We start from the raw sequence: 27,689 nt of genomic DNA, 5'->3' as shown, positions 1-27,689 counted from the left end.
TTAACATTTACATGAAACATTACCGTATATTCACAGAGGTGAATACCGTATACCATAAATACATGAAAAAACACACATTCTGTTTCGTGCGTCAGTGTATGCAATGACACAAACGATAATTTGGTACTGAATGAAAACACACGACATGAATAGTAACATTGATGTGTACATATAATACTCTAGACGGGGAGGGGGGGGGTAAGCGGACGGCATTCTACAGGGGTTGGGGGGTTGAGGTGAGGTGGGGAGAGGCCTGGAGGGGTGTTTGGGGATATAGAGGTGGGAGACAGACACCACAAGACAAAGAGGAAAGGCAGAGAGGAAGTACAGGGGTGTGGAGGATGGGTAGGGGGGATATAACCCTCCCCAGGGAGACAGGGAGGGGGGGGAACCACAGTGGCATGATGGAGGATGGTGGGGGAGGGGGAGGGAGGGAGTAGGAGGCGGTCAGAGGCGAGGGAGCGGGAGAGGGAACAAAGATATTGGGGTAGAGGAAGGTGGCAGGAGGGTGGTGGGGGAATCACCCCCCCCACCACCACCACCACCATGGGTAGGGACCTGGATCCTCCTCCCTCCCTACTTAGGACTTAGTTCTCATTGGTTTGCATCGATATGTCACAATCGGTCTGAAGCCTAATGTCCGCAGTTTTTTTTTTTACAAAGGCTCCTCTATCGATTCTATTCGGCATCTAGCCAAATTCTGGAAAAGGATCGATTGATCCTATTAGTACTTTAGGGGTTAAGTGACATCGACAACATGACATCAGTGCAGACTAGTTGATCGAGAAGGGAAACGTCACACTTTTGAATGTATGTCCTCTTCTTGATGCTTGAGGAGTTGGCAAAGCCTTCACAGCCATGTCTTCTGCTGTCTCATCTTTCTTGGTTGTCAGGGAAATGAAACTGAGTATATCCCACTCTGTTGATGTCCCTCTTTCTAAGGTAATTAAATTTGATCATGCTCTCTTCAGGGGCTGACTTAATACTGCAGTTCATAATGTTAAGACAGCTTCTTTGTTGTAGTATGAACCAGTACATCAGTGAACACTAATATGGGGCCAGGATAGTCTGCCACCAGAGAACAGGTTAATTCCATACATCCATCTCCCAACTCCCCCTCCTTACCCCCACAAAACCACCAGTTTGTTAGGCAGATGGATTGGAGATCTGAAGCTTTACTCTCTCACATCTTGTTGCATGTAAGTAATCCCTCCACTCTCCGATGTAATAGAGCCAAAGGCATGTCCAGAAAGTGATCCTGTCTGGAAAGTGGACCCCTGCCTGCTGGACTGGTACTTATGGACCCTAACCCAGCCTAACTTTGAAAGCCACCTAAATAACTCCCAACCGGACATGCATAGCACCTATTTAAACCTATTTAAGACCCTATTCACACAAATAATGAACATAAAGTATGAAATAAATGAAAAGGAACCAGAGAATGAGGAATTAGAAGAGAGTATGGAAAATACTTAGCAGTGTACAGAGTACTTACAGCACGTCCATGACCGCCTCTCTAAGGCTCTGGTAGTGGTGAAAATGCTTATGAAGCACATACAGTAATCCAGTGTTGTGCCACACACCAGTTTCGACTCTCACCTAGCACTCCACAATTAATCCTTTGCACTCTAAATTCTGATTCTTAACATAGCACAACACTAAATTCCCATGTGGTCTAGTGGTGAGGTATTGCAGTTTATTCACTGTTTATTCACAAAAACGAGCACGTGCGGCATCCATTGCGATGAACATCTACCCTCGGCAATGGTTAGGCGGTAACTTGGACAGGGTTGCCAGATCTGAGCTCGGGCTCATTACCAAACTCCTCATTTTTCATTACCAATTTTAACTTTTCATTACCAAATTCGTAAAGCGAGCATTTATTCTTCACTAATTAAATGTACAGATGGAAATAATCACTCTCCTTATAATCAGCAGCATGTTTATTTTTGTGCTATGTATGCTAGCAGATTGATCAAAGAGAGCAGACAGTCCACCGTCTCCATTCTCTATATCTTCATATACTGTACTGTATGTGTAAAATCTGTTTGGTAATGGATCATGCTGATTAACTACCAAACAAACTTTTCCGCACCAAATGGGCCCACATTTGGTCATGAAAAATACCAAATGGCAACCCTGACTGGGGAAGGGGGAGGAAGGAAGGAAAGGGTGAAGGGGTGCATAAACAACAGCTGTTCGGCGCCGCCCCATTTCAAATTATGGGTGGGAAAAAATTTGGATTTGGGGGGGATTTTTTCTTTTTTCAGCCATTTTTGGGTTCCGAAGGTCCAGGCCCACGATGTACGGTAAGTGGGGAGTCCGAAAAGTGGGCGTCTAAATAGTGCAGGGATTACTGAACAGTAATCCCTCTACTATCCGATGTAATAGAGCCAAAGGCATGTCCGGAAAGTGGGCCCCTGGCTTCTGGACTGGTACTTAAGGACCCTAACTCAACCTAACTTTGAAAGCCACCTAAATAACTCCCTACTGGACATTTATAGCACCTATTTAAACCTATTTAAGACCCTATTCACACCAATAATGGACATAAAGCATGAAATAAATGAAAAGGAACCAAAGAATGAGGACTTAGAAGTGACTACCACAGCCAGGGTACTTACAGCATGTCTGTGGCCGCCATCTCTAAGGCTTTGGCAGTGGAGAAAATGCTCTTGAATCACGTACAGTACTCCAGTGTTGTGCTGCACTTAATTCTTTGCACTGTGAGTTATAATTGTTTTAACACTGCATATTGTTCCTAACTGCATCACACCAGTTTCAACCGCCAATTTGCACTCCATAGTTGATCCTTTGCATTCTAAGTTCTAATTTCTTAACACTGCGCAACACTGTAAGTTCCTGTGTGGTCTAGTGGTGAGGTATTGCAGTTTATTCACAAAAAACGAGCACATGTGGCTTCCATTGCAATAAGCATCTACTCACCATCGAAGTTAGGCAGTAACTGTTGATGACGGGGAAACAGAGTTGCCAGATTGCATTGGCCACATTACCAAACTCCTCAATTTTCATTACTAAATTTAACTCTTCATTATCAAACTCGTAAAGCTAGCATTTATTCTTCACTAGTTATATATCATTCATTCATTCATTCATTGCCAGACGCCATGTATCCCACACGGGGTGGCCAAGGGCTTAGAGTTAATTGTTTTTACAGGGAGGGGCACTAATCCTCCACCAACCCCACTTGACACGTAGGGATGCCAACAGCATCTGGTGTTCCCAGGCGGTCACCCATCCAAGTACTAACCAGACCCAACGTTGCTTAACTTCGCTGATCGGACGGGAAGCGGTGTACTCAACGTGGTATGGCAAGTGGAAATACACGTAATCACTCTCCTTATGATTAACAGCATGTTGATTATTTTCACGCTATGTAGGCTAGGAGATTAATCAGAGGGAGCAAACAATCCACCATCTCCATCCTGTGTATCCTCATACATGTGAAAAATCCATTTGGTAATGCATTATTCCGATTCATTACCAAATAAATTTTTCATTTCCAAATTGGCCCACATTTAGTAATGAAAAATATCAAATGGCAACCCTGAGAGGGGAGGGGGGAGGAAGGAAGGGGTGAAGGGGCCATGGTGTAAATCAGCTGTTTGGCTCCGCGCGGCAATTTCAAATTACGTGTGGGAAAAAAATTCGGATTTTGGGGGGATTTTTTTCTTTTTTTGGCCATTTTTGGGTTCCTAAGGTCCAGGCCCACAATGTCCGGTAAGTGGGCGTCCAGAAAGTAGGGGGATTACTGTATTAGTATAATTTAGTCTACTATTACATGTATTATTATGAGTATACATCCTCAGCTCAGTGAGAAATAATTATATTGAGGCTTTAACAGATTTCAATTGAATGACCCCGCTGTCTAGAATTTTATTCCAAATACAGTAATCCCTCATTTATCCTGACATAATAGAGCCAAAGGCATGTCTGGGTAGTAGCAACATCCGGATAATGAATACTTTCCCTGCCATACGCAGACTCTACCTATACCCACCTCCAACCTATACCTAACTTATTTGTACAGTACCTATGCTTAATTTGGCAGTGTTTTCCGGTCATTCAGGCATATTTAGACATCATAACACACATAGGAATATCCAAAGTAATGCGAAACACCAAGAAAACCATGCAGAAAAAACACTGAAAACCAAAAATCGTCCTACCTAAACACTACTATATGTACAGTACCCTTCTTTATTTTGGCAGTTTTCCAGTCATTCTGCCATATTTTGATATCAAAGCATACATAGGACTATCCAAAGTAATTTTCAACGCCAAGAAAACCATGCAAAAAAAAAAACACTGAAAACCAAAAAATACCCTACCTGTACACCACTATATGTACAGTACCCCTCGTAACTTTGGCACCATTTTCACTTGTCTGCCATACTTAGACATCAAAACACACATAGGAATATCCAGAGTAATGCTAAACACCAAGAAAACCATAAAAAAAAAAAACATTGGGGGAAAAAAAAAAAAAAAAAAAAAAGCCTATACAACACTATATGTACAGTACCCCTCCCAATTTTGGCACTGTTTTCAGGTCAGTCTGCCACATTTAGACACCAAAACCCACATTGGAATATCCAAAGGAATGCTAAACACCAAGAAAACCATTAAAAAAAAGGAGGGGGGGGGGGGCATTGAAAACCAGAAGACACCTTACCTATACACCACTGTATGTACAGTACCTCTCCTAATTTTGGCAATGTTGTCAGGTCAGTCTGCCATATTTAGACATCAAAACACACTTAGGAATATCCAAAATAATGCTAAGCACCAAGAAAACCATTAAAAGGGGGGGGGGGTGGCATTGAAAACCAGAGAACACCCGACCTAAACACCACTGTATGTACAGTACCCATCATAATTTTGGCACTCTTTTCAGGCCAATCTACCATATTTAGAGATCAAAACACACATAGGATTATCCATATTAATGCTAAACGTCATGAAAACAGTGCATAAACAATAAAAATCCACAAAAAAACTGACAACAGTTTGAAAAATCTGTTTTCTGTGATGAGTGATCGCTCCTGGGGCTAAAAAAAAAATTCCACAGCCAAATATGCCACTGTAAATTGGTTATGTGATAGGAAGTGTTAGGAGGAATACACTGAGGTGGTTTGGCCATGTGGAGAGGGTGGAGGGTGAAAGACTGACAAAGAGAGTGTATGTGAGTGAGGTGGAGGGGGGCACAGGGAAGGGGAGGCTGAGGATGAGATGGAGGGATGGGGTGGAGAGGTATATGAGAGAGGGGGGTGTGAGTTGGGAGCGGGGCAGTGAAATAGGGGGGGGGACAGGGCGACGTGGAGGCGATTTGTTTGTGGCCACCCCGAACGGGATTGAGGCGTCTGGCAATAGATAGATAGATAGAAATTGGTTATATTGGTATAAATGATATACCAGCATTGTCACTGGTATTTGTACTATAAGATAAAATTATAAAAACACATAAAACTGTTAAGTAAGAGTACAGAAAGGTAACAATAATAAAGTGTTCAGAATTAAAACTTACCTTCATATAATTTCCCACCGTCCAAGTTCAAAATTTTGCCAGCACCTTCCAAGAGTTAAGCATATGTCTAGATGCAGAATTTAATGAGCTTTCTCGTGGATTTTCGGCATTTCGGTACAACCAATAGTAGTCAAATAAATCGCAAAAAAACTTTGAAAACTCACATGTCAGTGTTATCATCACAGTAGGGTAGGGTCTGAAGTAGTGAGGGGGGAGCCAGGAGCATATGGAGTGGGGACAGGAGAGGGGGGAGAAGCAAGGCTGTAGGCAGAATTCTCCCCCTTCTGTCACCAGGTGGATGGGTGCTTTTGCTGTACATTTACTCGTGACTTGCAGTCTGTCAGACACCAAGTGGCCATGAGGAAACAACTCACCATGACCAGGAGACTTTCGACTTTTGGTAGAGAGGTGGACGGCTGCTGTAGCTGAACATGTACTGAGGGCTTGTGGGCTATGTTCGATGGCGGTAGCGGTTGGAAAGACTTAGCCCCCATGGCCGCACGATATTAGACGTTTGGTGGGGAACGCGTATGGATGTTATGACACCACTTGTGGGTTATAGTCGTATTACTCATGTGCTGGAGGTTCGCTGGGAGTGATAGGACGAGTACGAGACTTTGACCATTCAGTACAGGGGCAGACGGACATTTTAGATCTGGTTGTGGGTTACAGACTACTTCTTGCTCACGGCTTGAGCCCAGCGGCCATGATACTGAACGTTGGAACATGTCGGCTGGCCGACTGAAGTTCTCAGGGACTTTTACATCTGGATAATAGCAAGTAAATTGGGATAATATTTCAATAGAGCCAAGCTCCAGCATCTGGATGATGAACACGTCCAGATATGTATACCTGTATATATTTTTTTTAATACGAGTAAGAAGGAACCAAACGCTGGGAGCCTGCAAACAATTCCTTCCAAGAACAAACAAAAACAATACAAAAGTTAGCCAAATTCAAGATCTGTTCATTTCGAGATGCCTGGACACACTGCGTTTGAAAGACTGGAGATCATAGGAAGTAGGAAATACAAACAGAGGGAGAGTTCCAGACCTGACCTGTTGCATAAATGAATGACTAGGAGTAACGGTCAACCTTTGCATTAGAGAGTTGGACAGAAAAGGGATGACAGTTTGTTGCTAGGCGGGTGCTACCCGCCTGTCGTAATGGTGGAGGGATGCAAGCAGACAGTTCAGAGGAGCAGTGACCACTGAAGTAGCGATAGAAAAGAGATAGAGACAACAGTGCGGTGAAGGGACAAAGGTTGAAGGGAGCCAGTAAAAGGAGGAGAGTTAATGAGACGAAAAGCATTTGACTCCACCCTATTGAGAAGAGCTGTATGTGGGGAGCCTTCCCACACATGAGAGTTTTACTCTACACAGGGATGAATAAAACCTGTGTATGAAGTCAACAACTGTGCAGGGGTAAAGAAGGTACGGAGTCGGCCTAGCTCACCTAGTCTCTTGGAAACTGATTTTACAAGAGATGTAATATGATCATTTCAAGATAAATCCGAAGTGAATGAAACCCCAAGCATGTTCAAGGATGATGCAGGATTGAGCCGGATAGTATTAAACATTAGTGGGTACTCCTGTGGAAGATTTTGTCTGGTTGATAGGTGTAAAAACTGAGTCTTCGATGCATTAAAAACAACAAGATTTCTTTTACCCCAATCAGAGATACGAGCCAAGCCAGACATTAGGTGCGCTATAGCTTCATCCATTGTTTCTTGAAGTAACTGCTGAGATGGACGCTGTAGAAAGCAAATGGAGAGGTGAAGGGTGGGGTCATCAGCATATGAGTGGATAGAGTTAGATGTACAGCTTAGAAGGTCATTGATGAGTAAAAGGAAGAGAGTTGGTGGTAGGACAGAGGCCTAAGGAACACCACTGTTGATAGCTCTAGGAGAAGAATGGTGGCCTTCTACAACAGTAGCTACAGAACAAACAGAAAGGAAGCCAGAGATGAAGGCACAGATAGATAGAGACCATTAGAGGGCAGTTTGAAAATTAAAGATTTAGCCAGACTTGATCAAAAGTATTTGAGATGTCAAGTTCAGTGGCAAAGCTTACACCAAAGTCCCTAAAAGAGGATGACCAGGTGTCTGAAAGATAGGTGAAAAGATCGCCAGTGAAGCGTCTCTAGCAGAACCCATACTGACAGTCAGAAAGAAGGTTGTGTTAGGAAAGATCCTCTTTTTTTTTTTTTTTTTTTTTTTTTTTAGTAGACACAAAAACTTTAGAAACATAGGATGTGAAAGCAATTGGGCGATAGTTAGAGGGATGGGAATGGTCACCTTTCTTTGGGACAGGCTGAATGAGAGCAAACATCCAGTAAGAAGGAAAGGTGCAGGTTGATAGGCAAACGCCAAAGAGATTACCTAGGCAGGGTGTAAGCACAGTTCTTGAGGACAACAAGAGGGACCTATCAGGCTCATATGCCTTATTAGTATTGAGGCCATTGATGGCAGAAAATACATCAGTTGAAGACATTTTAATGTCTGCCGTGAGGAAGTCAAAGGGGAAAAGTGATGGAGGAACAGCACTGGATTCGTGTAAAGGGGAATTGTAGGAGAAAGTCTGACTGAAGAGTTCTGCTTTTTCAGTAGAAGAAATAGCTTTAGAGCCATCAGAGTGGAAAGGAGGAAAGGATGACGAGGAAAAAGTTGTTGGAAAGATTTTTGGCAAGGTGCCAGAAGGAGCAGGAAGAATTCGAGTTGTAGAGTTCAGAGCTTTTAGTACGAATGAAACTATTTTAGCAGAGCATAGAACAAACTTAGCATGATTTCGGGCAGAAACATATAAGAGATGAGAGTCAAGAGTGGGTTTGCCCAGGTACCTTTTGTAGGCCATATGTGGAGGTAGCCCGAATTAAAAAAGTCGCCAGATTTAAATGGTTAAGTTCAGATTCACCTATTCTCAAATGTTAAAAAAAAAAAAAAACACTGACAAACATAAATTTTATAAAAATCTACCATTCACCTATTTCTCAAATTTAGAAAAAAACAAAAAGTACCTAGCAAACATGAATTTTATAAAAATCTACCCCCCCCCACACACACTGAGCTCTGCTCTGGGGATACCGAAGTGGTATCTGTTTATGGTCAGGCTTGTTTAGGCTAATTTAAGTTATGATCCAACACAGTAAAACAAGTAATAGCAAAGAAAGTGTAGCCTAAAGTAAGTAAACATCTATAAAATAGTGCCAGGAAATGTGCTACAGTTCCTTACTTCAGCTAGACAACACCAAGGCAAGCAGAGTGATACATCAACTGTAAGTAGAGATTATCTTTCCTTTAAGATGGCTTCATATTTTAGAAAGATGCCTTTAGAAGGTGCTAAGAGACAAAGGTAAAAAACAGGCTGATAACTTCTACCCAGACCTGGTTGGAAAGGAAACTTAGGATAAGTTAGTTGAAAAAGTAAGTAGACTGGAGAGAACTTTTCAAATGGTATTCGATGAAATTAAGAATGAGCCATGCAGACAGAAGGAAAAAAAATGAGGAAACAGTAAAGGAAATAAACAGAAAATCCACAACAACAGCTGAACCATCAGCTGAGGTAAATTCACCGAGAATGAAGGCTAGTGAAATGGGATATATAGTTGTCACCCATGAGAGAATTATGGATGATTTCAGAATTGATATGGAGAATATCAGGCAAGCAAGCAGTCTGATAAACCAAAATAGCAATATTGAAGAGAAAATAACAGGTAAATGAAATGGTAAGAAATTATAAAGATGAGGTACAAACTATGTATGCTGAAATGGTGAAAGTAAAGAATGATTTAGATGCAAAGGTAGAAGAAAAAAGCATAAGAAAGGAATTGAAAGAAATTAGAAAAAATAACCCAAAACTAGTCAGGGAAGTTGTAGTGATTAACAAATCTATACTAATCAGTGGCGTAGGTGAAGAAGAAATAAAAACCAGAATCTTAAGGGACAAAAAGGAGTTGGAAAATATAATGAACATACTGATGCAAGTATCTGAGGTTATCTGTGATAAAGATATAGAAGAACATAAAAGGCTTGGGAAATATGAGAGAAGTAAGTCAAAGCCCTCTGAAAGTAACCTTCCAGAGTGCAACACCGTAGAGGAAGTACAGTAAAACCTCAATATAACGGACTTCAGTATAGCGGAATTCACTTTTTTATCGGACTGGAGGAGCCAACTGGACAATTTTCTTATGCATCAGAGAAAGTTGGATAAAGCCAGAAGCAGTCCGCCCCTTGGAATAAATGAATAAACAAACAAACGGAGGAGATACCATAACATTGGTCCCTCCTCCCTCTTTCTCCTCCTCCATTCCTTCCCTTCCTCCCCGAGATGGGAGAGAGACAGAGAGGTGAAGGTGAAATTGAAAATGAAAATTGAAGTAATTGTGAAAATGGGTGTCAAGGTGAAGGTGAAAGAGCATGGAAGTGAATGTGAATGTCAAAGTCAGCAGAGAGAGAGAGAGAGAGAGAGAATAAATACAGGAATGACAAGTGGCGTCCCCTTTCCCATAAATAAATGAGGGAGATAGGCATAACCTCGGTCCCTTCTCTCTCTCTCTCTCTCTCTCTCTCTCTCTCTCTCCAGGAGAGAGAGGTAAAAGTGAAGGTCAGTGTACAGTAGGTGAAAGTGAAGGTAATGTGAAGGTGAAAGTAATAGTGAATGTGAAAATGGTGAAGGTGAAGTCAGAAGTGAAGGTGGAAGATGAAAGTGAAGACAAAAGTGAAGGTGGAAGTGAAGTCAGTAGTGAAGGTGCAATATGAAAGTGAAGGTGAAAATGAAAGTGAAAGTGAAGTCAGAAGTGAAAGTGAGGGTGAAAATGAAGGTGAATGTGAAAGTTATGGTTAAGATGAAAGTGAAGGTGAAGATGAAGGTGAAAGAGGTGAAAATGAAAGTGAAGGTGAAGGGAAATGTGAAAGTAAAAGAAGGAAGGTGAAAGTGAAGGTGAGTGAAAGTAATTCTAAAGGTAAACATGAAAGTAAGAAAGTAAAATTGCAAGTGAAGGTGAAATGGAAATTCAAAATGAGTGATTGTGAAAGTAAGTGTGAAGGTGTATGTGAAAGTGAGCAAGGAACTGAATATGAAAGTGAATGTGAATGTCAAAGTGAACTGAAAGCAAAGGCAAAAATGAATGGGAAGGTGAAGATGAAGGTGACGACGAAGACAAAAAATATGTGAAGTAAAATGAAAGTGCCCAGTGCAGGGAGAGAGAGAGAGATACTGTAGAATAATTGCATGAATGACAAGTGCATCTCTTTGCATGAGAAAGGAGGAGGAAGTCCAGGGGGGAATCCAGATGTTGTTTTTATCACTTTTTTTGGACTGGCTTGTTCCCCAATTAGTCTGATATAGTGAGGTTTTACTGTATTAAAAAATGCGAACAATCTCATGGAAAAAGAGGAATTTAAAAAAGTATGGATAAAAAGTTGGGGCACTCACCATCCACTCACTCGCTGTAGTGCTGCTTTCCCTCCATCCACTTCTGTCTTTCTTTCCTTCATTCTTTCCTCATCCTTCTGCCTACGGGTGGCTTTACATTCACTCTTCTGTCTCATTTTCCTTCATCCTCTCCATTTCCTTCTGCTTGTAGGTGACTCTACACTGAGTGACAAGCCAAATGGTTTCCTTTACACCAGGAAGCCATTTACTATGCTGGGTGGTAACCATATAACCAAAATTTTGGCGCCTGGTGGTTTAGTGGGTAATTACGGAGCTCCAATCGGTTGAGTTGGTGAATGTTTATATCCTAGGGGTGGTTGGGGTTTATTGCTCCTTTAACGTCACTCGGGGATGAGTGAGGCTGGTCAATCATTTTAAATGTCAGGACCAATTTGCCTAGCCCTGGGCTCCTATGTTCCTTATGGGACAACGTAGGATTGGATGATGATGAATGAATGAATGGATAAAACGATGCCTAACTAAAGAGGAATTGGGAATACTAAAGGAGAAGAGGGAGGAAGCAGAAACAAAGAACAAGGATAGATCAGAGGAAGGGTAAATTTTTTTACGAAGTACAGTTGTACTGCAGGTACGAAAGTAGTACATAACCAACAGGGAATAAAAAGGAGGAAGGTAGTAGACTCAGGCTATGGCAGATATTGAAACAAGATGATTAAGTAGATGTACTCAAATGTAGATGGAATGGCATCTAAATTATTAGAGATGAAAGAGTATACCAGAGAAAAGGAACCACATTATTTGCCGAACTGAAACAAAATTAACCCCAAGGATATCAAACGATACCCTAAACTTAGAGGAATACAATATATGGAGAAGAAATAGGATTAAAAAAAATGAAGAGGAGGAGGAATTATAATATTAACAAAGAAAAATCTACATGTCAAGGAAATAGAACTTGATATACCCTCATAAGTAGAACTGATTGCAGTAGAGATAAGTAGATCTGAAGGGACAGTAATTGTGGCAAATCATACATGCCACCCAAAACAAACACTTGGGAAGGAAGCAAATATGAAGACCTAGCAGAGAGTACAATTCAGAGTTTAAGAACATTACTGCAAAGAATGGAAGAGAAATCTGAAAGAATTATGTCAATAGGAGATTTCAGTACAAATATAAATTGGAATACTCTAGATGTAAGAAGCCATGAAAGCTGGTGAGACCAAAAGCTCGTGGATCTTGTGCAGGAGTTGTACCTAACACAACATGTAAAGGAAAACACCAGAAAAAGAGAACTTGATGATCCATTAGTACTAGATCTTATATATTTTAGGCAAGAAAATGATATTGGCAATATAATGTATCACCCTCCAATTGGCAAAAGAAACCATGCAGTATTAAAGTGCAACTTCAGGATTGCATATGACATAGTTAACAGTAATGAGAGTTACAAAAAAAGCCTAAACCAAAAGCTCGTGGATCTTGTGCAGGAGTTTTACCTAACACAACATGTAAAGGAAAACACCAGAAAAAGAGAACTTTATGATCCATTAGTACTAGATCTTATATTCTAGGCAAGAAAATGGTACTTACAATATAGTGTATCACCCTCCATTCAGCTAAAGCAACCATGCAATAATAAATTGCAACTTCAGGATTGCATATGACATAGTTAATAGTAATGAGAGTCACAAAAATAGCCTAAACTACAAAAAAGGGCAACTATCATAACCTAAAGAAGTACTTCTTGGAAATAGATTGGGAAAAGGAGCTTAGAGGATAAGATTTAAATGTCTTATATAGAAAATTTGTGAATTAAATGAAATAGGAGTCCAAAATTATATCCCACAGCACGAAGAAACATAAATGAAAATAAAGAAATGGTTTAATACAGAATGTAAAAAATCAAAAGAAAAAAAAGAGACTTGCTGTGGAATAGATACAGAAAACAAAGTAGTGAGAGGGCATATAACAACTATTAACAGGCAAGAAATGCTTATACAAGGATAAGGAGAGAAGCTCAAAGACAGTTTGAGGAAGACATTATAAATAAAAGTAGTGATCAATCAAAGCTATTTTACAGCTACATCCAAAGCAAAACCAAAGTTAAAGATAAAATACAGACCATTATGGAAGAGGGGATCATCTATACAGAAGGGAAAGATGTTTGTCAAACACAAAATGAAAATTTCCAGTCAGGTTTTAAAGAAGGAAATAATTTTGAGAGAGATGATATGGAACATGCATGCCCATACATATTACCAGATATACAAATATCAGAGAAAGAAGTACAGGGAGAGTTAAGTAAATTAGAGGAAAAGCAAATTGTCCTGATGAAATTTCAGGTTGGGTGCTACATGAATGTGCAATAGAGTAAAGTAGACCAATATATTTAATATTCAAGGAATCATTAGAGCAGTGTAAACTACCTGATATTTGGAAGAAAGCAAACATTTTTCCCCTATTCACGACAGGGAATAGACAGAACCTGCTAATCTGCCGACTAGTATCACTGACCAGTGTTGTAAGTTAGATACTAGAAAAGCTGATAAGAAAAGTTTGGATAAATCATCTAGAAGAACACAACATGATAACAGAAAGGCTGTTCAGTTAAAAAGGGAAAATCATGTGTTACTATTCTATTAAGCTACTATGATAGAACTGCAAAAACATTACAGAAATGAGAAGGATGGGTGGACAGTATCTCAAGATTTCAAGAAAGCATTTGACAGAGTGCCTCACCAAAGACTTTTATGGAAACTGTACCTTCAAGGAGGAATCCAAGGCAACCTGTACTGTACTGTTGAATGGAAGATTTTCTCAGAAAAAGGGAAATGAGAACAGTACTAAGGGGTAATTACTCACCATAAAGAGAAGTGACTAGCAGAGTTCCACAGGGCTCAGTGCTGACACCAACTATGTTTTTAGTGTATATAAATTACATAGATAGCAACATTGGAAATGAAAGCTATCTAAATATAGGTGTTCCTCCCCAAACGCGGGCAATTGCTTCCGCACCGATCTCGCATTAGCAAATATCGTGTTAGAGGGACTCTTCAAAACCCCTATATCCTTCCACACCCCTGCCCAGAGTGCACTTTTTTCCCCCTTTGTGCTGCAAAATTTTTTTATACCCCACAATTTAAACCTCCTAAATGCATTAATATGGTTATAAAAAATACAGTAGGTCAATATAGGACTGTTTTATTTATTGTTCTGTACCTTATGTGAGGCGAAGAGCAGATACATGTCACCAGAGATGAGGTAGAGGAGGAGAACACACACTAAAATCCATCAAAGTCTGTTTCACGAGCAACATTCCAAACATCACTTTCTAGGTCCTCCATTGCTTCTTCATCCCGCTGTCACTGGATATCCTCTTGCTATAGACCAGCGGCAGCTTGTCTGGGGAAGTAACAATTGATCAGTGACTGTTTACGGCGGTTCACTTGGTCAGCGTGCATATGATTGTACAGTAGATGCTGACTGCATCAACAGTCTGCTTAATCACGTCGCTGCCTCTTGCAAGGGAAGGGTAGCTGTCAGAGATCAACTCCTTGAGAGACATAGCTCAACTCAGGATTCAAATTATCGCATAACGCTAACAGTGCCTGTGTTAAAATGTTTATTTCCTTCTGCAAAATCGTGCCGTGTTTAGAGCAATATTGCGCTACAGCAAACTGCGTTAGGGTTTAGTAAGTAATTATGGCACTCCAATCGGATTGAGCTGGTGAAAGTTTATATCCAAGGGGTAGTTGGGGTTTTCTCATGTAATGCCACTCAGGGATGAGTGAGGCTGGTCACTCTCAAATGTCAGGACCAACTTGCCTATCCCTGGGCTCCTATGCTTTTCGTGGGGCAATGTAGGATTGGATGATGAATGAATGTACGGGCCTACCCCAGTTTAACAATGTAATTGGTTAGGTAAACCTCATCATTAGGTAGGGTATCGTATATCGGGGTACTTTTAACTTGTAATGTGGGGTGTTTACCAGCCTTGGGTTTCCCCAGAAACCAAGCCCAAACCCACCCAAATGAGCCCAAAGACAAATTTAAAGCCAATCTAAATGGCCTAATAGCTGTCAAGGTAGCTAACCTAAGCCTAACACCTGTAAATAACTCACTAAAACCAACAAATAAAATCTGAAAATTGTTAACTATAAGTCTGGAAAAAATCAAGCTTAGTAAACTGTACCCCAAAATGACAATGTTCATCCCACCTATGGCTAAAGCTCATTAATCTGAGTCAAACAGCAGTTTATAAATCAGCCTAAACACATGGTTTTAGTCTAAAATGTCATCAAAATCAGTTTAAAAATCAAAACTCATCATTAAACCAGTGTGGTAGGTCTCCATATTATAATTGCAAATCATAATAGATAGATAGATAAATAGATAGATAGAGAGACAGATAGAAGCAGGAAGTCAAATGATGAGAAGGTGTTGTGTCTGTGAGAATCGAGCAGTGCTAAGCATGCTTACACCCTCTTAACACTGAGGAAAGCTGACGACAGCGGCCAGTAAGGAGATGATGCAGTTAGCTGTCAGCAGTCCTCTCGTGAACAAAGATCCACGAGGAACATACGTGACACACCCCTGCTACACCAGATTTTAGGAAAGAGAGTTTTAGAAGGAGACAAGCGACCCTAGAGAGAGGTCGAGATGGAGATTAGCCTTAGAACAGAAAGAGAGAGAGATAGCGAGACAGGGAGGTAGCTACCCGGGACTTATACTCTTATACCTGTTTAATATTTCCAAGACAAATAAAAATAGTCCCATACTATTCTTTACCTCTCCTGTCACTACATGACATCTGGTGGGGAAACTACTACAAGATATAAAAGCCGCTCGACCACAAGTCTAAAATATACTTCTCTAAAAGTAACTACAAAGTCTTTATGACACCAGAGTTTGGCCATCGTTAGGCAGGGTATGGTGGTATTTCTACCCCCATCGTTAAGTCGGGGTATCGCATCTAGGGGTATCGTATATCGAGGTGTTACTGTATTTATATGTAGAACTTCATACCATATTGTATTTACATGTACAACTTCATAAACCATTGAATTCTCGATGTAAAACTTCAAAGAGTTAGTTTAGGGAACGTTTGAGCACGTAGGACCGATCAACTCCCCATGTATAGTGAACCGAGTTCGGTACAGTACTGTAATCTCTTGGAAATACCGAACCCCTCGTATATAGCGAAGATTTGGATATAACGACCCACCCCTCCCCCCAATTGGTTCGTTATATTGAGGGTTCACTGTAACATCATTCATCAGACCAGCCCTGGAGTATGCATCAGTAGTCTGGAATTTTCATTTAAAAAAGCACATAGATAAGATTGAAAAAGTACAAAGGGCCACTACAAACCAAGCTTAAGGGATCTAAGCTACAAATAAAGACTAGAAAAATTGACTCTACCAACACTAGAGGAGAGAAGGAAAAGAGGAGACATGATTTTACTATATAAATGGATCTCAGGGAAAGACAAAATAGACATAAATGAGTATATAACCTCTGGGGAATTATTAACAATAGGACACTGCAGAAAACTACATAAAAAGAGAGGTGATCAAGATGTAAGGAAATTCAGTTTCCTAAATAGGGCAATTGATCAGTGGAATGCAGTACTGTATGAAATAGTGTCTGCCAAAACAATTAATAAATTTAAGGATATGTATAATAAAAGTAATTTAATATATGGTACAAGCTTGACTCATTCATGTTAAGATACAATTAGGTAAGAACAATTAGGTAGGTAAGAACACTCACACACTTTGACAACATCTTGTGTGGCACTCGGCTCATGCTGAAAGGTGTTACATTTTGGCCAACTGTGCTGTGAATTATTGCATCACTCAAGGGCTTGCAGCTACTTGAAAATTTTATTAAGCTTAGGATAACTTTTTTTTTTTACAAGAGGGGTAGTTGTAGCATTAACCCTCTCAGGCACAGTCACGCGATTTGCGTGCCATGTGGATTTTCTCAATTTGTTCAGTCACTCGAATCGCGTTCCTGAGCACAAAAAAATTAGCCAAAAATTAAGTTTCTGGCGAAATCGCGTCAAATTTTGACACATTGTAGCAAGTGTAGCGCTTTCCAGTGGTAAGGCATTGGCAACACTGAGCTGCCTCATTGGGCCCAGCATGTAGCAATATACCTCAGTCTCTTCCAAGCAGCCAGGCGGTGGGTTGTTTTGTGTCTTCAGTCCCTTTAAACTCCTACTAATTCTCCCCCTCCTTCCTGAGCTGAAGCCCCTATGGACTCAGTGTGATAATGCAATATTTATGAGCATATTTGTATAGTGATATTATTGATGGAACATAGATATATGTCACGAAAAGGAATTGTGTCCGTTATGAAGCGTTAGGCCTACGAGCCGATATGCGTGTTCACTGTTGCGGGGTTTCGCCTCTCGCCCTCCCCAAGGCCCATGGCGTGATTACAAATACGTATATAATGAAGCCAATGCCTAAAGTGTATTTTGTGTGAAAGATATTGTGGCTGGCTTGGTGAAATTATTGTACCATAGTGTGGAATGGGGCAGGCATCACGTACAGTTTTTATAGTCGGGAAGGAAGAATTAGAGGTGTTTAGTGATGGAATTATTGTGATTCTGATAGTGAAAATGCGTATGGAATTGTGTGAAATATAAGTCAAACATGCTGCGGGTGTTCGTGAAGGAGTGTGGTGTGTGCCAATACAATAGAGTCTTAGTGAGTGTTCACAGAGAAATATTTCATGCATTCACTGACTTAGCTAAAACAAAGTGCAAGTGTCAGAGACAAGAAATATGCCACAGCCACATATACATACGTATGTTGTGCAGCGAATGTTCGTGGAGAAATCTATTGTGTGGATCACATGTGCTTTTGGCAAATGTATCGCAAGGAGAGAAGAAAATACGCCACAGCCACATGACACACTCACCCATAGCCCTACGCTCACCCACATGCACACGCTCACCCACACGCTCACTCACACGCACACGCTCACCCACACACGCACGCTTACCCACACACGCACACGCTCACACACTACATAACTCCTCATCTTCAAGCTGCTGCCAGCATCTCAACACCTCTGGAGGAAGTGAGTTATCCGTATTTTGTTGATCTGTATATTGACCTATTTCTATAGTTCAATATTTTTTACACAAATAAATAATGTTTTTTACATACACACATATGAGATGGAAGAAAGTTCATCTTCTTTGTCAGAACCTAGCAAAAAGACTAGTGGTCATGTCAAGTTTCTGATGGCACTATTAAAAACCTTATGATATTTTATGCGTGTACTTTGAGTAAAAAAAGAAAATAATAAAACGTAACGAGCGAAAATATGTAGCTGCGGGTGAGGTAGGGAAAGAGGGTTTTTTATCTCGCGTGCAGGTGGGGAAGAGTATTCTACGTTTGTCGTCCAATTACTCCAAAACTATTGGACATATCGATTTCCTGTAAGAACCATGATAAAGAGCAGTATATTCTATGTATGTTCATTTGCAGAATATAAGCCTCTGGGAGCATTTTCTGTTGGAAAAGTTGGGGGAACAGACTTTCGGTAAAGTCGAAAGCGCTCAGAGGAGTAATCTCACTTTGTCGGCCAATTACTCGAAACTATTGGACGTATCAATTTCCTATATGAACCATGATAAAGAGCAGTAAATTCTACGTATGTACACGACATAACAATGTAATATCTATGATAAGAATTTGTTGTTACGTAGGCGGGAATATTGCATATGCTGTGCGCACATCACGAAAGTGACGTACAGACGTGAGTTCCCAGTCGTTTTTGGCGATTTACTCGAGAACTATGAGGCGTATGGAAACCAAGAGGTGCTCCTTAGAAAGCTGGTGAAATTCTGCATAATATTATGCAATAAAAATATAACATCTGCGAGAAAATTTCCATATTAGAGCTTCTTGATTTTTTTTCAAAAATGGCTTTCAGTTTTTGGCTATTTTCTTGAAAACTACAAATTGTATCAACACCGGATTTGTCTCTTTAGAAAGCTGATGAAATTCTCTATCAAAACTTCTAATAACATTTTCCTGTATGATGGAAAACACTTGAATGGTGATGTTGGGAAGTGAACGTGACGTAGCGAAATTTTATTCACGGCCGCCTAATGTTGTTTTTTTGTGTTGTCCTGTTTTTTTGTGGTGCTTATCAGTTAGAACAAACATTGACGAATAAGATGACATAGGTTTCATGGCAGTATATTGATGTTTGGGTGGTGAAAATAAGGAGAGAATACGTGTTATTTGCCGCGCGCGGGCAGCCGGGCTGGGCGGCTTCGCAGATAAAGTCGTGCGCCGGAAAACTTACTGAAACTTATCGTGCGCGAGAGGGTTAATATACTTCTTCAGTGCAAGAACCTTACCTAAGTTTAATCAAATTAGCTGGTAGAAGAAAGAATAAACTATTAACTATATATTCAGGTCTGAGTGCCCTTGTCCAGGTGATGGCCTTCCATAGGTTCTATTACTGAAGGGCGACTGGAGGCTTCTGTCATACAGTGCCTTGAAGGAAATACTGTAGGCTGGTTAACTATCCTTAAATGTACTGGACTATGATAGCTTGCATTTCAGTTTGGGTGAGGGATCAGCAGTTACCATTACATCACGTGGATTCTTGGTATTAACAAATACTGGCTTCATCCCTGAAGGTAGTGGCAGTGATGGAGAGTCTGTCTGGATTGTGCCTTCAGCCTCCAGGAACAGTCCTTCCGGGAGCAAGCCAGGGTCAAGACCAGAGCATTTTTGCCCTTGTGGTTGGTGATAAGGGTAAGTGGTACTCCATGTTCCATACAGCAAACCATATTCAAGGTGGCACTGAAGGCTTTGTAGCACCTTTTCCATAGTGATTTATTTTACTGATTGTATTGTCTATTATTTTATTGTATTGTCTGTTATTTTTATGTATAATTTTTAGCCCCAGTCTTGTTTGCTTCTGATGGGACAAAAAAGGATTGAATGATGGATAACTGGATAGTATTGATAGTTTGCATCAGTTACATATAATGAGGATACCAAGGTGTAGTGCAGAATAAATCACTATGGACAAGTTATGAAATATCAGAAGCTGTAAAAATACAGCGTCACACATGTTCTTTTTTCTCCTCAATTCATTCAGTCCAGTAATATCTTTTTGTGATTTATTTTTGCAACCATTCAACAATTATACGCAGTTTAGGAAAGATCTCTTTTAGTGAATGGGTTAATGAAGGCAAAATCAACTACATTTCTGAGAGTTTCCTTGGCTTGGTAAAATTGGCTAGTGGTTGTAAGAATGATTTTTTCAGAATCTCTGGAGTGATGGAACTAAGTTCACACAGTAGTAGCTACTACACAGAAACTACTTATGAGAGTTCTGTTGCTACCAGTAAAACCAATTTACCAGTTTCCTCAGTTTGCAGTACCAGTTATGTGGAAATGTTGTAAATTTTAGAACATATTCTTGGCTCATATTGAGGATTGCCTTTATTCAAGTCAGCTTAGAGAGACTTGATATGAAACAGGACTGAAAATGGAATCTGCAAGAAGATTGCATAAAGTTGTGTTAATGGCCACTCGAACATTTAAGTATGAGACCTTTGTAAGTCATGAATGTGAAATGACAAGAGCATGAGCAGTAGAAATGGGATAGTTAGGGAATGTGTGAGTTGCGTAGAGTGGATCAGATAACAGACAGAGATTTAAGAAAAGGTTGAATAAAGAAGTCTGTAGATCATAGGGTAGTCTAGCAACTAAGTTAGTGGCTTCAGGGAAAACATTAAATCTTTGTCTGACCTCTTCAGGATGCATGTATACACAAGGATGCTCTGCCCTCCCCTCCAGGGTTCCCTCCTGTTGGGTATATACATTCTCTGGGGATCAGTCCCTTCTAGGGGATTGATCCACTCAGGGAGTTGAAGCTAGGAGAACCATCTCCCCATAATGGAGGGCCAGTCCAGCAAGGGATTTCAGTCTACTACCAGTGTTTGATGTGTTAAGTTTAGCAGCATACATGAAGTTTGAAACTTATTATGCCTTGTCCTTCAAGAAACCCACCAACCCCCCACTCACCCACCCACCTATTGCCGTGTGTCGTCAGCCCTCCCACTAAGGCAGTGATTCCCTAACTGTGTGCCGTGGCACATGTTGGTGATATAGTCTTATTGTGCCACAAAAATTTGCAGAAGACGTAGATCTGTGCAATCAAACGTTTGTAAACTACCATTTATCCTCATCTTGGGTGACTGATAATGAATGATTGTCGTTCTCTGTTATGTAAGTTGCCTCATATTCAACTGCTGGTGGACCATCATCATGAAGAACTAGATACTGGACACGTTGCCTCATATTACCATATACAGTATAATACAATTAGCATACAACAAATTGGAGGTATTCCATCCATCTCCATTCATTACCAACGCCATCTCTCTCTCCATTACTTGTGTTTTTATTTCTCTCATCACCCCAAATCCTAGTTAGACTAGTGCAGAATTTTGTAGATTTCTGTGAGTGTTGTGCCATTAGAGTAAATGTAGAAAAGAGCAAAGTGATGGTTATTGAGAGAGAAGATGACTCCCTGTGCGATGTTACAGTGAATGGAGAGAGACTGCAGTTGGTGAGAGAGTTCAAATATCTGGGTACAGTGGTAGAAAAGAGAGGAAAATGTGTAAAAGAAGTTGAAAGTAGAATGACACAAGGAAGGAAAGTAGCTGCTGCAATGAAGGCCTTGATAAGAAACAGAGGCTTGAGTGTTGCAGCTGCACAAGGCTTACATGAAGGAGTGTTAGTGCCAACTTTAACATATGGATGTGAGACTATGGTGTGGCATGAAAATGAAAAGTCAAGAGTAAGAGCAGTGGAGATGGGACTGCTGAGGAATGTATATGGAGTTCAGAGGGTGGATAGGATACAAAATAATGTGATTCATGAAAGATGCAGAGCAAGGAAGTCGGTGGACTCCAGAATCGAAGGAGAGCGTACTGAGATGGTATGGTCATGTGGAGAGAAAGGACAACAATAGAGTGGTGAAGAAGGTATATCTGAGTGAATTTGAAGGAGGGAGGAGGCGAGGTAGGCCAAGGAGAAGGTGGAGAGATATGGTGGATGAGTGTGTGAGGAAGAGAGATTTGGAAGTAGGTGAGGCTAGGGAACTGACAAGAGATTGAGCTGGCTGGATGAATGTTGTGAGGAAAAGTGCATGATCAGGGATTTGGCACCCCTTTTTATCGTGGCAGCGTCTGGATTGACTCATTCGGATACATTTTGTGAAGCTACAGAATGTGGTGAATGTTTTTGGCATATTCGATAGAGCCAGGATTCCGGGGGCTTGAATGATGAGTGAATGGAAACATGGCCCATTGGATTGGGCAAATTTGGGCTCTCTGGACATTGCTACTCCTCACCCTGCCTTATGGTAGGAAAGGAGGTCCGGATGATGATGATGATGATGTATGAGTATCAGAGTGAATGTCAGTAGGGTGTTTTTTGAGGGTTTGGGTGGGATTTAGGGTGAAAAAGGCAACTTTGGAAAATGTCCCTTTATAATAGAAACATATGGAACGTATACCATGGAAAAGTATATTGTGGCATATGGCCAGTCTACATTACCCAGGTTAAAGGAGGGAGTGCTGTATATATATATATATATATATATATATATCTATTGCCAGGTGCCTCAATCCCGTTTGGTGTGGCCACAAACAAATCGCCTCCAAGTCACCCTGTCCCCCACCATTTCACTGCCCTGCTCCCAACTCACACCCCCCTCTCTCATATACCTCTCCACCCCATCCCTCCATCTCATCCTCGGCCTCCCCCTCCCTCTTCCCCCCTCCACCTCACTCACATACACTCTCTTCGTCAGTCTTTCACCCTCCATCCTCTCCACATGGCCAAACCACCTCAGTGTGTTCCTCATAACACTTCCTATCACATCCACATCCACACCACAACACTCCTTTATATCCTCATTCGTCAGCCTGTCTCTCCATGTGACTCCACAGGCTCCTCTTAAATAACTCATTTCCACTGCTTTCACTCTTGACTTGTGTCCTTCCTACAATGTCCAAGCTTCACTTCCATACGTTAGAGTTGGTATCACAATACTGTCATGTAGTAACTTTTTCACTTCCATGCGCACTTCCCTGTTTCTTAACACTGCTTTCAAAGAACCAGCAACCTTTCTTCCCTGCTGTACCCTTTCAAGCACTTCACCCTCCAAACCTCCATCCTTACTCATCACACTACCCAAGTACTTAAACGTACTCACATTTTCCAATTCCTCACCATCCATATATATATATTTATATATATATATATATATATATATACACAGTACAATCCCAGTTAACCGGGCGGGCAGCTTGGGGAATTTACCTTTCCGGTTACAGATTTTTCCCGTAGTTCTGATATTCAAATCTATACAAAGGCGATAATTGTCACTGCAGTAAATACAATTCAGGTACTCACCACTCACATCAGGGGACTCACTAAGAGATTACACCTGAAATATTGCCTTGTAAACATGCACCATGGTCATAATACACGTACATGTAATGCCTTGCAGTACTGTAAAATGCGCAAGTCCATTCTGTTAACTGCCGAATAATTTCTTGTATGTACTTTACTCATAAATGTGGAAAGCTAAAGAAATAAAATCCTGAATATTTATTGGTAAATTATCACGACACCTGTGCCCCCACATCATCTTTGTTTACGGTCCCGGCCCCGACTGACCGCTGCCATTCCGCCACTGTTTTGCACCATTCTGTTAACTACCGAAGTATTCGTTGTATGTACTGTACTCATAAAAGTGGAAAAATAAAGAAATAAAATCTTGAACATTTATTGGTGAACTGATGTTAAGACTGCACTGTAGAATTATCACACCTGTGCCCCCACACAAGCTTTGTTTACGGTCCCAGCCCCGACTGACCTCCACAATTCCATCCTTCACCCGCCGGCAATCAGCTGTTTTGCACAAAATAAAATACATGATGTACATATGAAGTGCAAGCATATATTTTTTTTTTCTTCCAACAAAGTAAACCTTCATTCCTATTAACATTTTTTTTTTTTTTTTATCTCTGCCAGCACACATGCGTTCTAAGATGAATTTATGTGGTGCAAGTTAGAGTCGGTCCGTTAGGAAGAAAAACACCGGCGTTTGCTGATTTGCTCTCTCCAGAGATGTCTGGTTTACAAATTCCATGCCTGTCTTTGAAACGATTTAACCATCCAACACTGAAATCACATTCGACTTCTGTATTCATTTTACTGTGAAACTCTCTTGCTTTTTCTTGCATAAGAGGACCAGAAATAGGTGCTCCCCTAGGTCTTTCTAAGCAAAACCACTCGAACGATGAAGAGTATGCCTTTTTTCAATGGACTTACTTGTCTTGCTTTTCATGAAAAATTCATTGAGCTTGGATGCTTGGGCCTTGATATCATAAATCATTGGATTTCCTACATTATATTCGGTCATCAGTGTTTCATAATGTTTGCCTTTCTCAAGTCTATTGCATATGTCCAGCTTCTGTTTCGAGGTAAGCACGACATGCTTACGTTTAGTTTGCTCTTTAGGCATTTTGGAGTGTTCAAATTACTGTCCATCAGAGCAGCACAACAACAAGAGAGCTTGTTTACTGTCTGGTGGTAAAAAGCAGACTGGTGATTTGTGGAAATTGTGGAGGATGTGGAGGATGACTGAATTCAAGTAGGGGAAAGAGGGAAGAGGAGGGCTGGTTAAGAGGATTTACTATGGTGGTACAAATCTAAACTGGCGGCTAGGGTGTGGCACGACCCTCTTTACAGTGTTGCTATGTTTCCCAAACCCACGATGTGAAATGGCTGTTATATATGTAAATGGCAACACAAAGAAGATAAACACATATGAATACAATGTTAATGTGTGTATTATAATATTTGAAAGAACAGTAAACTTGTTATGCATAAAATATTTATACGGCAATACAGAAACGTGGCATAAATATTTTACAGTGTTGCTAAAAAAAATGTGGTTACTTTTATTGGCGTTTACCGTATTTCTGGGGTGGGTAATAATGTCACAGTTATGATTATAAAATAATGTGCAGGAATATAAATAAAAATATGGCAATTTCTTAGTAAAAAAATATATATATTAAACCCTCGTGAGCGACAACACTCACACAGACCCAGACTAACCCGGCTAGAACCTCCTCGTGTCACTTTTCTTTGTATCCATACCTCCTGGGTGGTGTGGAAAAAATAAGTCAAATTTACAATATGTACAATATATTGTTAGTGGTAGGTGGTGGCGACCATCATCCACCCACTTGATGTAGTGCTGCCTACTTCTTCCTTAGCCTTTATCATTCTTTTTCCGTGCCTGTCCTCCTCTCTTCCTATTTCTCCCATCTTTCCTGTCACTTCTTATTGCTTTTCTTTCCTTTACAGGTGGCTTTACATTGAGTGACAAGCCAAATGGTTTCCTGTAAGCCAAGAAATCATTTACAATGCTGGGTGGTAACCATATAACCAAACCCTACGTGCTCCGTACGTGTCAACATGTGGATTGGTGGAGGGTTAGTGCCCCTCTCCGTAAAACAAGTAACTCAGAGTCAAACGGCCACCCCTTACGGGATTGTGGCGTCTGGCAATAGATAGATAGATAGACAATATAATGTAAATGAAAATAACCAAAATGTATCCTAAAACACCACTGATGAGAGAGAGAGAGAAAGGGGGAGGAAGGCAGGCCAGGGTAGGTGTTGAGGGATGGAGGAAGGGAGGGAAGGAAGGAGGGAGAGAGTGATTGAATGAGAAATCATGGCGCCGCACCAGCGAGGTCATCTGTCGACAAATGTAAAATAATAAATATTTTCAAATATAATTAGATATAATAAAAAAATAAAGAAATGAAAGCATAAGTTTATAAGTCACTCATAAAAGAAACAAAATTCCCCAGGGTGACGCACATCTCCCCCAGGAGAGAGAGAGAGAGAGAGAGAGAGAGGGGGGGGGGGCATCGTGTGAATGGAAAACGTGGCAACACTGTACAGAGCTTCGTGCCCCACCCTAGCTGCCAGTTTAGATTTGTCCTACCATAGGGATTTACATTAGCCAGAAATGCCTTCACCTCGCTTAGTCCGACTTCACCTAGCCTCACGTGACACGCTAAAACGGCAGTTTGGCGGTCCATTCAAAATGGCTCACAGTTATAATTTACTGATATTTTTACCAGCCCTTGAATTATCCCGTTTTTCTGAGTATTCCGTTTGTCTGGATACCGGATAGCTATGATTATACTGTATATATATATATATATATATATATATACACACAGTATAATTCCAGCTGTATAATATATATATATATATATATATTTATATATATATACAGTATAATCCCAGCTATCTGGTATATAATATATATATATATATATATATATATATATATATATATATATATACTGTATATATATATATATCTATATATATATATATATATATATATATATATATATATCTATGTGGAAAGGAAGAGAGAGGTGAAAAGATTAGTAAGAGAGAGTAAGAAGAGAGTGGATGAGGAATTTGGAAGGAATTTGAGTGTAAAGTGGAGGGACTGTAAGAAAATGTTCTGGAGAGAAGTGAAAAGAGTAAGACAGGGTGGAAGTGAAGTTAGCAGGGGAGTGAAAGATAAAAATGGTAGATTAGTAGTGGAGAAGGGAGAAAAAGTGAGCAGATGGAGAGAACACTTTAAGGAATTGTTGAACGTAGAGGATGGAAGTAATGCGAGTATAAGTGGCTGGGGAATGGCTGGGAGAACTAGGGAGGTGAGAAGACAGGAAGAAATCAGTAGGATAGAAGTTGTGGAAGCAATGCAGAAAGTTAAATCGGGGAAAGCCCCAGGAATTGATGGAGTGTGTGGTGAAATGCTGAAGCATGGGGGAGAGATAGTAGTAGAATGGATGTGGAAGATGTGCAGATTGGCCTGGGAGGAAGGTAGAGTCCCGGAGGATTGGAAGTCAGGTATAATTATTCCCTTGTACAAAGGAAAAGGGGAAAAAGAAGTGTGTGGTAATCATAGGGGCATTTGTCTTCTTAGTATAATAGGAAAAGTGTATGGTAGGATACTTATAGACAGAGTTAGAGAAAGAACAGAGAAATTAGTTGGAGAAGAACAGGGAGGCTTTAGGAAGGGAAGAGGTTGTGTAGATCAGATATTCATTCTTAGATCTTTAGTGGAAAAGTTTCTAGAGAAGGGAAAGAAGTTGTATGCGGCTTTCATGGATTTGGAGAAAGCATATGACAGGGTGGATAGACAAGGATTGTGGAAAGTGTTAAGAATATATGGAGTAGATGGGAAGTTGTTGAATGCTGTGAAGAGTATGTACGATGGTGCGAAGGCTGCAGTGCGTGTGGATGGTGAACTAAGTGAATTTTTCTCTTTGAAAGTTGGTTTGAAACAGGGATGTGTCATGTCTCCATGGTTGTTCAATCTGTACATGGATGGGGTAATAAAAGAGGTACAAGGTAGGGTAGTGGATGTTGGAGTGGCCCTGGTGAGAGAGGATAGTGTTTGGAAACTCCCTGTACTGTTGTTTGCAGATGATACTGTGTTGTTGAGTGAAGATGAAGGGGAGCTGCAAGGCTTGGTGGATGAGTTTGGGAGAGTGTGTAAGAAACGGAACCTAAAGGTGAATGTAGGGAAGAGTAAAGTGATGGTCTTTGAGAGAGGTGAAGTCAGTGAATGTACCGC

At 40.6% G+C, this 27,689-nt stretch overlaps 1 protein-coding gene and 1 non-coding gene across 3 annotated transcripts in view; one reads left to right on the top strand and one right to left on the bottom strand.

The window, feature by feature from the left end:
• LOC145393865 (transducin beta-like protein 3) overlaps positions 1-27,689 on the top strand; it is a 341,771-nt gene that overhangs the window by 122,230 nt on the left and 191,852 nt on the right. For both annotated transcript variants that reach the window (XM_080267921.1, XM_080267922.1), the window contains exon 7: positions 19,616-19,733. In XM_080267921.1, the coding sequence (XP_080124047.1) occupies positions 19,616-19,733 (118 nt within the window). The remainder of the gene's footprint in view (positions 1-19,615; positions 19,734-27,689) is intronic.
• LOC145393940 (5S ribosomal RNA) lies at positions 3,223-3,341 on the bottom strand. Its single transcript, XR_013896291.1, has one exon. It is a non-coding gene; the product is annotated as a 5S ribosomal RNA (ribosomal RNA).

The sequence above is a fragment of the Coenobita brevimanus genome, chromosome 25 (genome assembly GCF_032717465.1).
Source record: "Coenobita brevimanus isolate Jiangsu-jjx chromosome 25, ASM3271746v2, whole genome shotgun sequence".
Lineage (NCBI taxonomy): Eukaryota > Metazoa > Arthropoda > Malacostraca > Decapoda > Coenobitidae > Coenobita > Coenobita brevimanus.
The sequence above is the reverse complement of the archived record's forward strand: the minus strand, read 5'-3'. Positions and strand labels throughout refer to the sequence as shown.